The sequence below is a fragment of the Balaenoptera acutorostrata genome, chromosome 2, assembly GCF_949987535.1.
Source record: "Balaenoptera acutorostrata chromosome 2, mBalAcu1.1, whole genome shotgun sequence".
NCBI lineage: Eukaryota > Metazoa > Chordata > Mammalia > Artiodactyla > Balaenopteridae > Balaenoptera > Balaenoptera acutorostrata.
The window spans coordinates 172,340,638-172,355,685 of NC_080065.1; the positions used below are offsets into that span (position 1 = coordinate 172,340,638).

At 56.3% G+C, this 15,048-nt stretch overlaps 1 protein-coding gene across 1 annotated transcript in view; it reads left to right on the forward strand.

The window, feature by feature from the left end:
• The window catches only part of PBX4 (PBX homeobox 4), a 50,039-nt gene extending 42,374 nt beyond the window's left edge, over positions 1-7,665 (forward strand). Inside the window, 5 exon segments of the mRNA XM_057538364.1 lie at positions 136-326; positions 587-722; positions 4,003-4,159; positions 4,528-4,634; positions 7,125-7,665. Of these exon segments, the coding sequence (XP_057394347.1) occupies positions 136-326; positions 587-722; positions 4,003-4,159; positions 4,528-4,634; positions 7,125-7,310 (777 nt within the window). The 3' untranslated portion in view covers positions 7,311-7,665.
• The last annotated feature ends 7,383 nt before the right edge of the window (positions 7,666-15,048 follow it).

The window sequence follows — 15,048 nt, forward strand, 5'->3', positions numbered from 1 at the left end:
TACCGGAAGCCTTTTGCCTTCACTTCTCAGTAGCCAGCCCGTGTGGGAGCCTCGGGGGGCAGGTGGCTGCTCCACATGGAGCCCCGGGACAGCCTGCTGGGTAGTCACCGGCTGGCGTTTGTCTCCCCACCCCAGGCCTGCCGTGAGTTCACCACGCATGTCACCAGCCTTCCCCGGGAGCAGAGCAGGATGAGGCCTGTCTCACCCAAGGAGGTCGAGCACGTGCTGGGCATCCTGCACGGCAAGTTCAACAGCGTCCAGATGCAGCTGAAGCAGAGCACCTGCGAGGCCGTGGTGACCCTGCGCTCGAGGTTCCTCGATGCCAGGTCAGGCCCTACCTACCCCCGGCCTATGACCCCAGGGTCAGCTCTTAGGAAGCGGAACCAAGTCAGTGCTGGATTGGGTCTAAGTTCTGGGGGCCTCCAAGCCTGTGCAGGGGCTGTGGCCACAGCTGCAGGTGTAGCCCTCACACAGCCTCTTGGAAGGCGACTGAAGTGCTGACTGCTGCTGTTACAACCTCTAGGGAATCAGAGATGAGGATGAGGCCCCATGTACGACCCCCGGCTGAGGCTGTCTGTCTTCACAGGCGTAAGCGGCAGGATTTCAGCAGGCAAGCCACGGAAGTGCTGAATGAATATTTTTATTCCCATTTGAACTACCCTTACCCCAGTGAAGAAGCCAAAGAAGAGCTGGCCAGGAAGGGTGGCATCATGGTCTCCCAGGTGACAGTCCTTTCCTGCCACACCTCCCCGAACCCAGAAGGGAGGGAAGGTTCAGCCCAGTGAGGAGGACACCCAGGGAAGTTGATGAAATGTGTGGAGCAGGAGCCGGGTGTGCAGGCTCCGAGTCGGCCTGACTGGGCTCAGGTCCCGGGTCTGGGCTATGAACGTGGGCCTCAGGCCAGAAGCCATACCCACCAGGTGCGGGGACTCGCTGAGGCAACTGGTGTGGGGTGTGTGGTCCCTGAGGCAACACCACAGAGTGTATCATGAGGTACTCTGGATTGCAGTCATTAGGATTTAACATTCTCCTATCAGAGGGATGTGCTGTGTTGCATAAGAGGGGTGGGGTATGAGCTTAGGAGAAGGAAAAGAACTTGGAGGAAAATTAGGACTTAAAGTGATAGACCAGCTCTTGTGCTTAAGTACCGATTCAGTTATCCTGGGATAAATTCAGGCGTGTGCATTGCCTTCTTGTTTCTCAAACAGTCCAGTGTGTGTGTCTGGGGGTACAAGACAGACGACATCTGGCTCCAGAGGGGGAATGGTGGTGCAGATCAGACAAGGGACCTGGACAACCTTGGGCAACCTTGGTAGTCGGGACCACCACTGTCCTCCCTGGAACTGGGGTAAGGTGGCGGGGCTAAGACGAGAACCCAAGAAATATTTCCGAAGGTTTTTTTTTTTTTTTTAAATGATACCAACTGTCATTTTACCATATTCTTTTTTTTTTTTAAGGAATTCCTTTATTTTTATTATTTATTTATTTATTTATTTTTAGCTGTGTTGGGTCTTCGTTTCTGTGCAAGGGCTTTCTCTAGTTGCGGCAAGCGGGGGCCACTCTTCATCGTGGTGCGCGGGCCTCTCACTATCGCGGCCTCTCTTGTTGCGGAACACAGGCTCCAGATGCGCAGGCTCAGTAGTTGTGGCTCACAGGCCTAGTTGCTCCGCGGCATGTGGGATCTTCCCAGACCAGGGCTCGAACCCGCGTCCCCTGCATTGGCAGGCAGACTCTCAACCACTGCACCATCAGGGAAGCCCTTTCCGAAGGTTTTAAAGTGAGAACGGTAAGTGCAGGCAGCCCACAAGCAAGAGGCAGGACCAGGCCACGCCTGTGGGGCAGTGTGGGGGTCAGGGCACGGCACCCCGCCCCCGGCTGCAGGGAGGGCTGCTCCCGCTGTGCAGTTGGAGGGGCTGAGTTTCCAGCCCAGTCAGCCTGTGCCCTCAGTCACCACCCTCTGCTCTGGCCCCTGCCCTGTCCAGCAGCGACTTGGGGACGAAGGCACTCAGGAGCCCCTCAGGGTCACACAGGCAGCAAAGCCTCACAGGTGTCCCGGTCACATGAGACGTCACTCACCCTGCAACTGCTGCGGTGTCCTCAGCACCTTGGCTGGAGCTGAAGTGAGGGCTGCACCTCTGGGGCTTCGAGGCCCAAAAGAAGTGGGAGGCATGGCAGCTTGTTTGTCACCACGAGCAGTTATCTGAAAACGGCCAGATTCACTTCAAGCCCTGGCACCCCCAGAGAGCAGCTGGGTCTTGGGACTCAACTTTATCTCAGGAGAGGGTTCGTTGCAAACAAAAGTTTGAAAAGCACCGGCCGCATTCCAGTGACTCCCGATCTGTGGCCGGGCCCTGACACCCCCGCCCACCAGCAGCAGAATTCTGTGCTGGGAGCCCCAACCCACTCTGGCGGGTCCTCCAGCTGGAAATGGCTGACAGCTGAGGGAGGGCTCCGAATTTGGGATACAGATGTCGTGTAGGCTGTGAGGTTCGCCTAAGGAGGAAGTAGCGGGGGAGGGAGAGCACCATTAGGGCAAAGGGTGTTGCAGATGAGGCAACAGACGTTTTCAGGACAGGATCAGCTGCAACTCCAGGGTGAGGAGGCCCGAGGGGGAAAGGGCGGGAGAGCTGAGCCCATGGACAGGGCAATGGGCAGGAACCCAGGCGGCTGCAGCTGTATGAGCCAAAGGGGCCAGGGTGACTGGGCAGGAAGTGGCCAGTGGCTCCGAGCTACAGCTGGCGGAGAGGGCATCCCACTCCTGTACGAGGTGCCGGGACACACCCCGTGGAGAGGGTGGACCCTGGCCCGGGCCAGCTCCCCGGCAGCCGCCCTCCCTCACCCACACGGGAAGTTTGCTCTTTGTCCCTCTAAAATGCCAGTTGAATTCAACATGGAAAACTGCTCACTGCCATTCTTCTGCAAACTTAGTCCCACACAGACGTGTCGGCACATTCCTTGGAGGTAAGTGGGAACCTAGTGCTTACCTGGTTTGGTTGAGAACAGGTCGCCCTCACACCGAGGGCAGGAGAGTTGAGGAGCAGGGAGCACACGTGGGGCTTTGTCTTTTCATGGTTGACATCGAGAGGATTATGGAGGGACATTAAAGAAACAGATTTTTAGAGGAGAAAAGTCCTCCATCCACAGTCCTGTCACGTAACTCAACTGTTTATTTCTGTTCATTAAAATACATACCTTTCACTGCAGGGCCAGGTGCCTTACTTTGGGATATGTCTTCATGCTCTTAGGAAGGCACTGCCCAGGGTCTCACCCAGACGATTCTGCCCCCAGGGGACATTTTCATTATCACGACTCTCCGCGGGGAGGGGAGGACACTACTGGCATCTGGTGGGTGGAGGCCAGGGTTGCTGCTCAGCACCCTCAGTGCCCAGGACGCCCCCCAGAGAGTGACCCACAGGGAGAAGCCCTGCCCTGGAGGTCTCCGTGCAGGTTTGGAGTCAGAGCTGGGCTCAGACCTCTAGGCCCTGGGCCGGCCCCTTGCTTACAGGATGCATGTGACTGCAGCTCCCTCCTAACTGGCTTTGGGGACTAAAAACAGGCCCTCAGCTCAGTGCTCAGCTCCTTCCCCTGCCCTGTCAGGTGGTCCTTATCCTTTAATAAGTTTTGGATTCGACTGTGTTCTTTGCCTAAATTGCATTCCCAGAAGTGTGGTTACTGATGCGTCCCCCGCATCAGTATTCAGTCTGTTGCCTGCTGCCGCAGTGAGCAGACACTCATCTCTCTGAGTGTGTCACACGCATGCCTGTTTTCCTTCCAGCTCCCCCCTCTCCTATAAGCCACGCCAGGTCCAGGGTGTCACCAACACACTGCAGACATTTCCCTGGGCCCACAGTTCATTAGCGCCACTTTCTCAGTCCCGGCCTCTCACCCAGCCCCAGGGCCACGCGTTGTCACTCAGCGATGTTCCCCCCTGGCGGTCTGTCCACATCGTGTCTCATCGCTAGGTCAGCTTTTCCAGTGACTTCCATCTCTGCCTGTCCACAGGTCTCCAACTCGTTCGGCAACAAAAGAATCCGGTATAAAAAGAACATGGGGAAGTTTCAAAAAGAGGCTACCATTTACACAGGTAAGATGGCAGAGGACACCACCGACGTCAGGGGCCCGGGGAGCCAGGCCAGCTGCCCTTTGAGGCCCAGGTCCAGTCAGTAAGGCTGCCCAGCCCAGGGTCAGTCGCTCCCACGTGGCCGGGCCCACTGAGCTGCATCTGGGGAAGCAGACTGGTCCCTGTGTGTGCCTCTTCTCTATTTACACTGGGAGGGTTTCTGTTTCCATTAGTGATTATCCCGGTGAAGTCAACACATCCCGGCAGGCTGGGCAGGTGCTGTGGGGACAGAAAGTTCCTACCAAAAGTCTGGTTTCCCCACCCATGCAGGGCTGCGGGAGGGGCAGGGAGCCGTAGGAGTCACCTTCGCAGCCTCTTCCTGGCCGGGGGGCTGGTAGGTCCCACCTGAGGAGTCACTGTGACTCCCAGGGTGGGAACACTGGTCCCGACCCCTCCCGCCCCTCCAGGTTCCTCTGGTCCCTTTCCAATGCCCAGCACCAGCGACACACTTATCACCCTGCAGACGCTGGCCTCCCTCCGGCCCGCCCCTGGGGAAGGCAGCCTTCTGGGCCAGGTGAGTCTGCAGCACAATCCCAAGGACACCTGTGGGCTCCCGGACTCAGTGATAGGGCCGACGTGGAGCCCAGGTGGGTGGCGGGTCCTCGGAACCGGCCATCTCGACCGTGTCTCAGTCCACCATGGGGACGGATGCAGGCTGGCGGAGCCGCCTCAGGGAGCCCAGCTCTGTGGCGCCCCACTCGGCAAAGACCTTCACCCCTCACAGGACTCGATGGCTGCTGAGGGCTTTGCCTATTGGGAAGGAGCCCTCCCTCCCCAAAGGTGTCTGTACCCATCAGGAGAAGGCAAGGGTGGGCAGACGAGGCCCTGACGGTCTGAAGGTACAGCCCCACTGGGCTCAGACCCTTCAACACGTTCATGCCGTGGCCTCACCATCCTGGCTGCCCCCTCGGCCGGTGCGAGCTGGGCCAGAGCGAAGATCTGGGAAGAAAATGAGCCATGGATCTCAGCTGTCTCAGGATGTGCCCTCGGGAACTTTCTCAGGGTTTGGGGCAACGTGCCAGGCCAGCCAGGGTCAGAGGGCATCATGCCTCTCGCAGTCCCTGGGGCCTCTCGGCCTCCCACTGACAGCTGCAGGGGCCCGACCCCCGCCGCAGGGTTGTCCTGAAGAGGCTGCACAGGTGCAGGTGTGACAAGGCCGGCCATGCGGCAGTGGGCAGGGCCTTACACAGCCCACCTGTTTCCGTTGGAATTGACCCCCCACCCATTTACCCCCAGCCCCTCTTAAAGGTTCAGGGAATGGATGCCTCCCGGGGCCGGGCGGTGTGCATCCCATCACTGTGGCAACCCCACCGCCCATAATGAGCACCTGAGCAGAGTAAGTACTCTGACACCACCAGGTGGCCAGACTTGTCCGGCTTTGCCCTTGCCCAGGGCTCAGCACCTCGGAGCACAGTAGGGGTGAGCGTGTGAGAGGAATCGGGGTGAGGGTTCTGTGCACTGTGACGTGGGCTCCTGTCAACCCCACATAGTAAGCAGGAAGGTTGGGGTTGTGGTGTGGACACCCACCTGTGCCACGGGCCCCTGCCCTGGGCAGGCACAGATGGTCTTCCAGAGAGTGGGTCTCGGGCTGAGGTCACCCCAGCTGGGAGCCATCTCCTCGGCCCTGAGCTGCCCTTTGGCTCCCAGTCCCACACTGGGCTCCAGCCTGTCACCTCCCAGGCCTGTAAGTGGACCCCTCCCCTCACCACTCATGTTCTCCTTCTGGGATCATAGGCCTGTGGGTGTCCATCCAAGGGCAGAGTGTGTCCCCCTGAGGCCAGTATCCTTGTCCCAGTTGCTTTCAGACTGAGGGTGGGCGGAGCAACGCTGGCCTCTCAGTGTCCCTGTGTCACATGATGAGGCAGCCCTTGAAGGCATTCTCTTGATTTGTTTGCCCAACACTGTCCTCTGTGGCAGCTCCTTGGGACACATGGGAGGTAGTAGCTGAAGTGGGGGAGGGGGTAACGGGATGGGGGGGTGAGGAGCCGGATCTTGGGCCTTGTGGGGTCGGAAGGGGTAGAGGGTGCAGGCAGGAGGGTTCTGCCTGTTAAGGAAAGGTCAAGAATGAGGAAGGTGAATGGGACTTCCCTGGTGGCGCAGTGGTTAAGAATCCACCTGCCTGTGCAGGGGACACGGTTTCGACCCCTGGTCCAGGAAGATCCCACATGCTGTGGAGCAACTAAGCCTGAGCGCCACAACTACTGAGCCTGCAGTCTAGAGCCCGTGAGCCACAACTACTGAGCCCATGAGCCACAACTACTGAAGCCCGTGTGCCTAGAGCCCTGCTCCGCAACAAGAGAAGCCACCGCAGTGAGAAGCCCGCACGCCACAACAGAGTAGCCCCCGCTTGCCACAACTAGAGAAAGCGCACGCACAGCATCAAAGACCCAACGCAGCCAAATAAATAAAATAAATATATAATTAAAATAAAATAAAATAAAAAAGAATGAGGAAGGTGAAGGGGAGCTTGTGAGTTGCAGGCCCTGCTCTCGTGGGCTGCAAACCACTACCAAAAGTAGTGGTTTCCATTGTGGGGGGCTCCTGTGGACAAACAAACATCCCAGGGTCACATGTGCCCGATATATCCCCGCCCTGCAGACAGAGCCCGCACGCCCACAGCCATGGGCCCTGCCCTCCTGACTCCCAGCCAGGCCCGCATCCTGCTGGGTTCCTGAACCTCTTCCTGCGCACCACGTCTCACCACGATGTCTTGGGGACCACCGTCAGCTCCGGGCCTGCCTGGGTCTCCCTCACCCTCAGAGTGTGTGCCGCGGTGCCCCGTCAGTCCTTTGCCAGAGCCCGGCCGGTGGAGGCCAGTTCCTGCCAAGGAGGCACACTCATGTGCAAGGCCAGCTGTGACCCAGGACTGACCCCTCTGTCCCTGCCCCACCTCCTGGCTCCTCTCACGGTTCTCGGCATGTTCTAAGCCGCCTCAGGGATGCGGGGGCCGGATGGGTCATCTGTCCCACGGCCTCCTTCTGACTCTCTGTCTCTGTCTTTTCAGGCCAGGGGCGGCTGGCAGGTGAGGCGAATGTCGACCACTTCACCTATTGGAGACCCCGGCAGTGTCACCTCAGACGCATCTAAGTGTTGGGATGAGCAGAAAAGAGGACGGTGTGACCTGCCTTGGTTCCCTGGAATTCATGTTACCTCAGAAAACCCAGAACTGACGGCAGACAGCGCTCCCTGAGCTCACGGCAGGCGACACCGGTACCATATTTTGCTTGTCAGCTGGGATTTGAAATGGGCTGAGACACTGCTCGTTCTGCCAGCTCCGTTTGGTTTTTTTTATAGTAATTTTATGGTTAAGGCTGAGTTGTTTCTTCCAGGACTTGGCACAAATTCTCCCATTACAATTTTGGACTGATTTTAATTTCGATGTCGTTCACTCCCAGATTTGTTCCTGCCGATGGCTGACCACGCAGGTGCAGGGCTGCAGCTGCACAGTTGGGCGGGTTGTGATTATGTTTGCTCATTTGTCCATCCGTGTGCCAACTCTCCCAGACACTGCCTTCCGCACTCTCTTCTGCTGTGTCATTTCATGTGGGTTTTTTTTGTTTTGTTTTGTTTTGAATTTTTTTTAAATTAATTTATTTATTTATGGCTGTGTTGGGTCTTCGTTTCTGTGCAAGGGCTTTCTCTGGTTGCGGCAAGTGGGGGCCACTCTTCATCGCGGTGCGCGGGCCTCTCACTATCGCGGCCTCTCTTGTTGCGGAGCACAGGCTCCAGACGCGCAGGCTCAGTAGTTGTGGCTCACGGGCCCAGTTGCTCCGCGGCATGTGGGATCTTCCCAGACCAGGACTCGAACCCGTGTCCCCTGCATTGGCAGGCAGATTCTCAACCACTGCGCCACCTGGGAAGCCCTCATGCGGTTTTGATTTAAGTCTATTGTGAGCTCAGAATTTTACTGGGAATTGGTTTGGCACTTTTTCCCGTTAATACAAGTTCTACCATTTTCAGCTGAAATGTCGTTAAAGACGATAAACTTCCCGAGCACTTTCCTGCATCCGTGCTCTTGAAATCCTGCCGGCCCAAGGCTCGGCGCTCCGAGTGCCCCGGCTCCTGGATGTCCCTCTCTGTCTCCTTGCCCAGTTCCTCCTCTGCTTCAGCCTTCGGGTGGGACCTTCCCTCTGTCTCCTCCTCTCTTCCCCTCACCGGGAATGAAGATGCTAGAGCTGGGCTGTTGGGAGAATTAAATGAACCTGGGCTCAGGACAGCTCGGGGCCCTGAGCAGATGCACCGTATCTGCCCGTCAGTCAGGGTCACCGCAGCCCTAACCCCGCACTGTCAGCTGCCACCATGACCAGCATCTGACCTTCTATCCAGAGTGTTTCATCTCTGGACACAGAGTGGTCCGACTCCCGTGCACCTCCACACCAGCTCCGCCCAGATCCTGGCCAGCTGGATGCATCACCGTTCTCCCGGTTCTTGGGGCCCCCATGCCCGAGGGATCCCTCTGTCCTGTCTCCAACCCCTGTGGGTGCCACCACCGTGGCGCCGATACTCTAGTGAGGGTTGCAGACAGGAAACGAGGTGCGGGAGTGAGGGTCCGCTCAGTCACAGCTATGCAGCACAGCGGGCTCCCGGCCTGCACCCCGAAAGACTGAGCACGGTGGTCTCCTGGGATCAGAGGACCTCTCCCCCCCACCCCTCTGGCTTCCATCGCCCCCGCACATCTGCCCATCCCAACCCGTCACACCCACGGGCCTCTGGGCAGCAGACGGCTGCTCTCACCTGGCCTGTCACCACACTGCCCTCCACGTCTCCATTTCTGTTGCTTTCAAGAGCCAAGAAATGGATGTCTAAGGCGGGTGATACAACCTCAACCAACCGTGTCCGGGTCCTGGCCCCTTTCTCCACTGGCACCCACTGCATGCTGGTCCTCAGGGTGACCTGCCAAGACGGTCCGCGGCAGTCTGGGTGTGTCCCTGCAGACGAGTCCCCACTTGGCACACCATGCTTCTCTCTACACCATGCATCTTGCAGTGGCCACTGCCTCTGTGTCTGGGAGGGTCTTCCTGCAGTGAATGAACTGCCACGGCCGGAGCCCCTCAGCCCCAATGCTGGATATTTTAGGTGGTTCCCATCTTTGCAGCCCTGTGCCCGCGACGCCCCTCAGCTCGAGTCTCTTTGGTGCTGCTCTGCGAGCCCGCCGCCAGCCTGGCTCTCTGCATAGTTGGCACTTCTTTTCTTCCCCTCACTGCCTTGCAAACCTTCAGGGCGGGCGGGGGACAGCCATCAGGACCTCCCCCTGCATCTGTGACCTTTCCACCGAGCCCTCCCAGCTGCTCTTCACCCTGTCCCTGCCAGCAGGAGCTGTTAGGATGCTGGACAACCTCAAACCCACAGCCCCGGGGGGGGGTCTTGGTCAGTCAAGGCTGTTGTACAGCCCACCCAAAAGGCGACCCCATCCCCATGAGCAGTCACTCCCCATTTCCCCTCCCCAGCCCCTGGCAACCACTCATCTGCTTTCTGTCTCTGTGGATTTGCCTGTTCCAGACATTTCATATACATAGGATCATACATGTGGCCTTTTGTGTCTGGCTTCTTTCACTCGGCATGTTTCCAAGGTTCACCATTTTATTTATAGCATGTGTCAGTGCTTCATTCCTTTTTACGGCCAACAACCCATTGGGGACGGTGCCTTGAGACAAGGCCTTAGGGAGGTGATTGAAGGAGCATACAGAGGTGCAGGGTGGGCGCTGCCTAAGGTACCCACACCAGTGGGAGGGCGAGAGGTGCCGGCCCTTGGAAGGGGCCAGGCCAGGTGTGAGCAGGGGGCACCCCAGGGGGACTCGCATCTTCACGATCCGCTGCTGCATCGAGAACAGACTGCAGGAAAGGGGAGTCCGAGGGTCCTGTGACCTCCCAGGTGGTGGTCAAGTGCAGGCAGGGGTGGTTAGGGTCGGGGGGATGTGGGTGAAGGTAGACCTGCAGGACCTGCTGCTGAGTAGGAATGGGGTGGTCTGAGCCACAGAAGACTGGACGGGGACATCACAGAGGGAAGGTAGCTCAGCTCTGGACTGACAGGCTTGGGGTGTGCACGCAACTAGACATCGGAGTAGTGTTCAGGATAGAAATTTGGAAGTTGAGAGAGGCCAGAATATGGGACAAAAACCAAGACAGGATGTCATGGAAGCCAGAAGGACAGATTTCAGGAGCAGAAAGTGAAGCTCCACCAACATGGAAAAATGACTGCCAGACTGAGCAGCCTGGGTTCAGTGGAGCGATGGGGCCACCGATTAGTTCAAGAGACAATCAGCGACTCAGAGAATCAGAGAGCACAGTCAGCTCTCCAGGAGATTCGCGGCAAAGAGGTCGCCAGAGGCCGTGCGGAGAAACTGAGGCAGTGCCGCGGAGAGCTGCCGGGTAGGTCCTGTGGGAGCAAGAGGGTGGAATGTGCCACGGCAGGTCGTGTGGACACTGGAGAGGAGGTGGAGAGCGCGGTCCCAAAGGAAGTAGACAAAGCCGCAATTTGCGGGTCCCAGGTGGCCCTGGAGCCTCCCGCTCACTTGCGCCCTCTCGTGGCTGTGGCGTGAATGCGGCTCGTGGTTGGCTTGGCCGCCAGCTTCCGGCTGAGTCTCTTGGAGGTTTTGTTTGCTTGTTTGTTTTGGTTTTTTGGCGGCACTGCGCGGCATGTGGGATCTTAGTTCCCTAACCAGGGATCGAACCTGGGCCCCCTGCAGTGGAAGCGCCTAGTCTTAACCACTGGACCGCCAGGGAAGTCCCTCTTGGAGGGTTTTAATTTGAAGAAACTCCCTAGGTCAAATTCTGCACATAAAGTCACACTTTACCAGCATTTCATACTGCATTATTCAAAAAAATGCCTAAAATGTGGCCACACGACACTAATCGAGCTATAAGGACTACAAGAGCGCAGAAGAGTCACCTGGCACCCCCTGAGCCCACCCTGCTGGCGGGGTGGGTGCTGATGGCACCTCCATGCAACAGGTGGGGACACTGAGGCACAGAGGCCTCGTGACCTGTGCCCCAGGCTCCCATTTAGGAGAGAGACAGGCAGAGCCAAGGCTGTGAGCCCGAAGGCAGTTCTGGGGAGAGAGCTCATCAGTATGGCTGCTCAAGATGGCAATTTTCTAGACTCTATTAATATTAAAAATGCACACACCCTCTCCCTCATCAGTTTTCCTTCTAAGAATTTTTCTACAGGTACATGCAAATGAATGCAAAATGATGCATTTCCTGCCACATGTTTTGTAATTGCAAAAAAATGAAAATAAATGTCTGTCCACTGGGGACTGTTTAAATCACGCTGTTCAGCCCTGCAGTGGAATAGCATACAACAGTTCAAAAGACTGAAGTTGCTTTTCTCCACAATGCATTAATGTAAAAAGTAGGAAGGATGACCATTTGTGTCCATTTTTGAAATTGGGGGGTGGAGGTATCCAAGTATCTCTGGAAGGAGACACAGGTCACAGCCGTGGCCACTGGGGAAGGAAGCAAGGATCCGGTAGTTGACAGGGAAGCGATCTCTCATTTCTCTGCATACCCTTGGGCAGTCTGCATTTTAGAAATCCCTGAGGCTTGTGCAGGGAGAGCAGCAGGAGCCCTTGGAACACTGACCACTCCCCTCAGCCAGTCCTGCTCATTATTCCCCCCCCCCACCGCTAATCTGTGGCTTGGAAGTTCATGATCAGGGCCCCACGGTGGGGGGGGGGCGGGATCTGGAGACCACCACACAGGGAGAAAAAGGTGGAGGTGGAGTGAGAGGTCCAGCTGCTGTGTCCCATCACCGTCCACTAGAGGCCGCTGTGGCCCTGCAGCGAGTACAGAGCTGGAGGCTGGAGACCTACCTCTCTCGGGCTGGAGACCCAGGGATATAAGACCCCCTCACCTTGTAGCTGTGGGGTCCAAGGGCTGATCCTTGTGAAGGGCCGGGCTCAGGGCAGGAAATGAGACCTCCACCATTACTATTATACTCAGTGTGTTCCTTGCAATGTGTCTGACAACCCTCACCCCTGAGCTGGGCACCCTTCCTCTCGTGACATTTGCATATGTGTTTGTTATTTGCATATAATATGCACGACTTGCTTTATTTGAATTAAAGATGTGTGGGATTTGCATAGCCTTTGCATACCATTTGTGTAGCTTTTCAGAGATTTGTCTTGCGTTTGTGAGCCAGTTTGGTGGGAGACAGAGACTGGGGATCCGTGTCCTGGGCTGCCTCTGAGAGATGAGTAGGCACCTTCCCCAGGTTCCATGAAATCACATCTCCATCACCTGGTCAGGAGCCCCAGGAAGACACACTCTATCTGCTTAGAGCTCCACAGAGCCACTGAGGCAAAAGCCACTGTAACCTGGGTAGGGTTCCAAGCAGCTGGACACAAGACCAATTCAGAGTCTCGAGTCAAGGTGGCTACTCTGAGGGGTTTAGGCCAGAGATGGGTTTAAATGCAGGCTCTGGTTCATCAGGGCTGGGTCAGGCCTGGGAATCTGCATTTCCACCATCTCCCAGATAAGGCTGAAACTCTGGCCAGATGTCTGGACGGGGGAGAGCCGCTAATATTCTCCCTGATTCACACTTTTTTTTTTTTAAGTGTTTTAATGGTGTTGTTTTTTTTTTTAACATCTTTATTGGAGTATAATTGCTTTACAGTGGTGTGTTAGTTTCTGCTTTATAACAAAGTGAATCAGCTATACATATACATATATCCCCATATCTCCTCCCTCTTGCGTCTGCCTCCCATCCTCCCTATCGCACCCCTCTAGGTGGTCACAAAGCACCAAGCTGATCTCCCTGTGCTATGCAGCTACTTCCCACTAGCTATCTATTTTCCATTTGGTAGTGTGTATATATGTCCATGCCACTCTCTCACTTCGTCCCAGTTTACCCTTCCCCCTCCCCGTGTCCTCAAGTCCATTCTCTACATCTGCGTCTTCATTCCTGTCCTGCCCCTAGATTCTTCAGAACCTTTTTTTTTTTAAAGCTGATCCACATATCTTAACCCCAGTCTTCCCACCAGAGAAAAATCAGTTCTAATATTCATCATGCTAATTAATTAGCAAAGTGTCTAGGATTGGCTGGTGATTAAAAAAAAAAAAAAAGACTGGCTTTAGGTTAGAGTTTTGCAAGTGGTGGCCCTATACCTGGAATGTGTGATCCTGACTGGGGTAATGGCCCTGCCTGGGTGTGGGCCCTGCACACAACAGCACTCCCTCGGGGCCTGCTGAGACAGGGTGCTGCTGGGGTGTCAGATCCTTAGCTTCCTTATTTTGGAATAGCGATAAATTGGAAAGAGAATGTCGAATGCAATTAAAATGCACAACATGAGAGCTGTGAGTTTCAGTTTTATTCAGGGCCATACTGAGGACTATAGCCCTGGAGAGAGCCTCTCAGAGAGCTCTGAGAAACTGCTCCGAAGAGGTGGGAAGGAGGTCAGCATATATGTGATTTTGGAAAAAGGGATGTGCAATCAAGCACACATCTCAGTAGAAGGTTGCTGCTAGTCACAAGGAGCAGATGTCTCAGTTAATGATTTTAGTGCTTTTCGAAGTATGGGAAGATGCAAGAAATTTGGTTCATAAAAATTTTCTCCTGGGACTTCCCTGGTGGCAGTGGTTAAGAATTCGCCTGCCATTGCAGGGGGCACGGGTTTGAGCCCTGGTCTGGGAAGATCCCACATGCAGAGAAGCAACTAAGCCCGTGCGCCACATCTGCTGAGCCCGCGCTCTAGAGCCCGCGAGCCACAACTACTGAATCCCGCACGCCTAGAGCCCGCGCTCTGCAACAAGAGGAGCCACCGCAACGAGAAGTCCCTGCTCACCACAGCTAGAGAAAGTCTGAAGAACGAATTAGTGCTATTCTTGCTAGCCTCCCTCAACTGAAGAACTGGGGAGATGTGTACAGGCAGAACTTGAACTTGTGCTCTGGCCGACCAGGCTGGCCCCTGGTGGGGTCTAGTCTCTCCAGACAGGTATCCCTGGTGTGAGGAGGCCCTGCATGTGCTGCCTTCCCTGAGCCTCAGTTTTCCCCGCTGTGAAGTGGAAACAGAAGTAGCTCCTGCCCCAGTAGGCTTGGTGGGAATCACGTGAGCACTGAGGACCCAAAGCACCGAGCATGGTGTCCATGCTCTTGGAGAATTGGGGTTACCTTGTCCCCGTTCGGCCGACGGGGACACTGAGACAGGAAGACAGGAGGGCGGTGGTTTGACCAAGGGCAGCCTAGCTCAGGCTGCCACAATTTCTGTGAAGGCCTGTGAGGGCCAGAGGGTAGATTTGAGGATGGACGGACCCCACCGTCTCCCTGCTTGTTCTTCACTGGGCCACCAGGGGGCAATCTTACAACGTGAAGTGGATCCAGGCACTGGTTTCCCTTCCCTCTCAGACTCCAATTCCCTTTTTCTCCCCCTCCAGGCCCTACAAGGTGTGTCTTTGACGTCATTTCCCTCTTCACTGGCCCCCTGGCTACCCCTCCCATAAACATGTGCCCACCCCAGGGCTTTTGCACTGGCCGTTCCCTCTGCTGGAGCACCCTCTCTTCCCTTCTATGCCCGGCGAACTGCTCTACCCCTCCCCCAAACCCCAACCCTGTCCTCTGCTCCCAGCCTGACCCCCACAGACCCTCTTCCCAGGACCTGACCCCTCAGGGTCCCTGACTCACTACTGCCCCCTCCCCAGCTTTCTTCTCCCCCTAGCCACCCCGTCCTCACCAGCCAGCCAGCGTCCAGGGGCAAGGGGCACCTCAGGAGCCAGGGCGTTTTGGCTTCTCCTTCTGGAACCGCGTTCTCTGGAACAGAGATGGGGCAACTCCAAAAAAAAAAAAGGGAATTCCCTGGCCCGGGTTGGGGAACTAAGATCCCCAAAGCAGGATGGTGCGGCCAGAAAAAAAGAGGTGATGGGGCAGCTGTGGGCGTGGCTCCAGATAATCCCGCTCTGGGCCCATCACCCACCCACCCCACCCAATCGCCGCC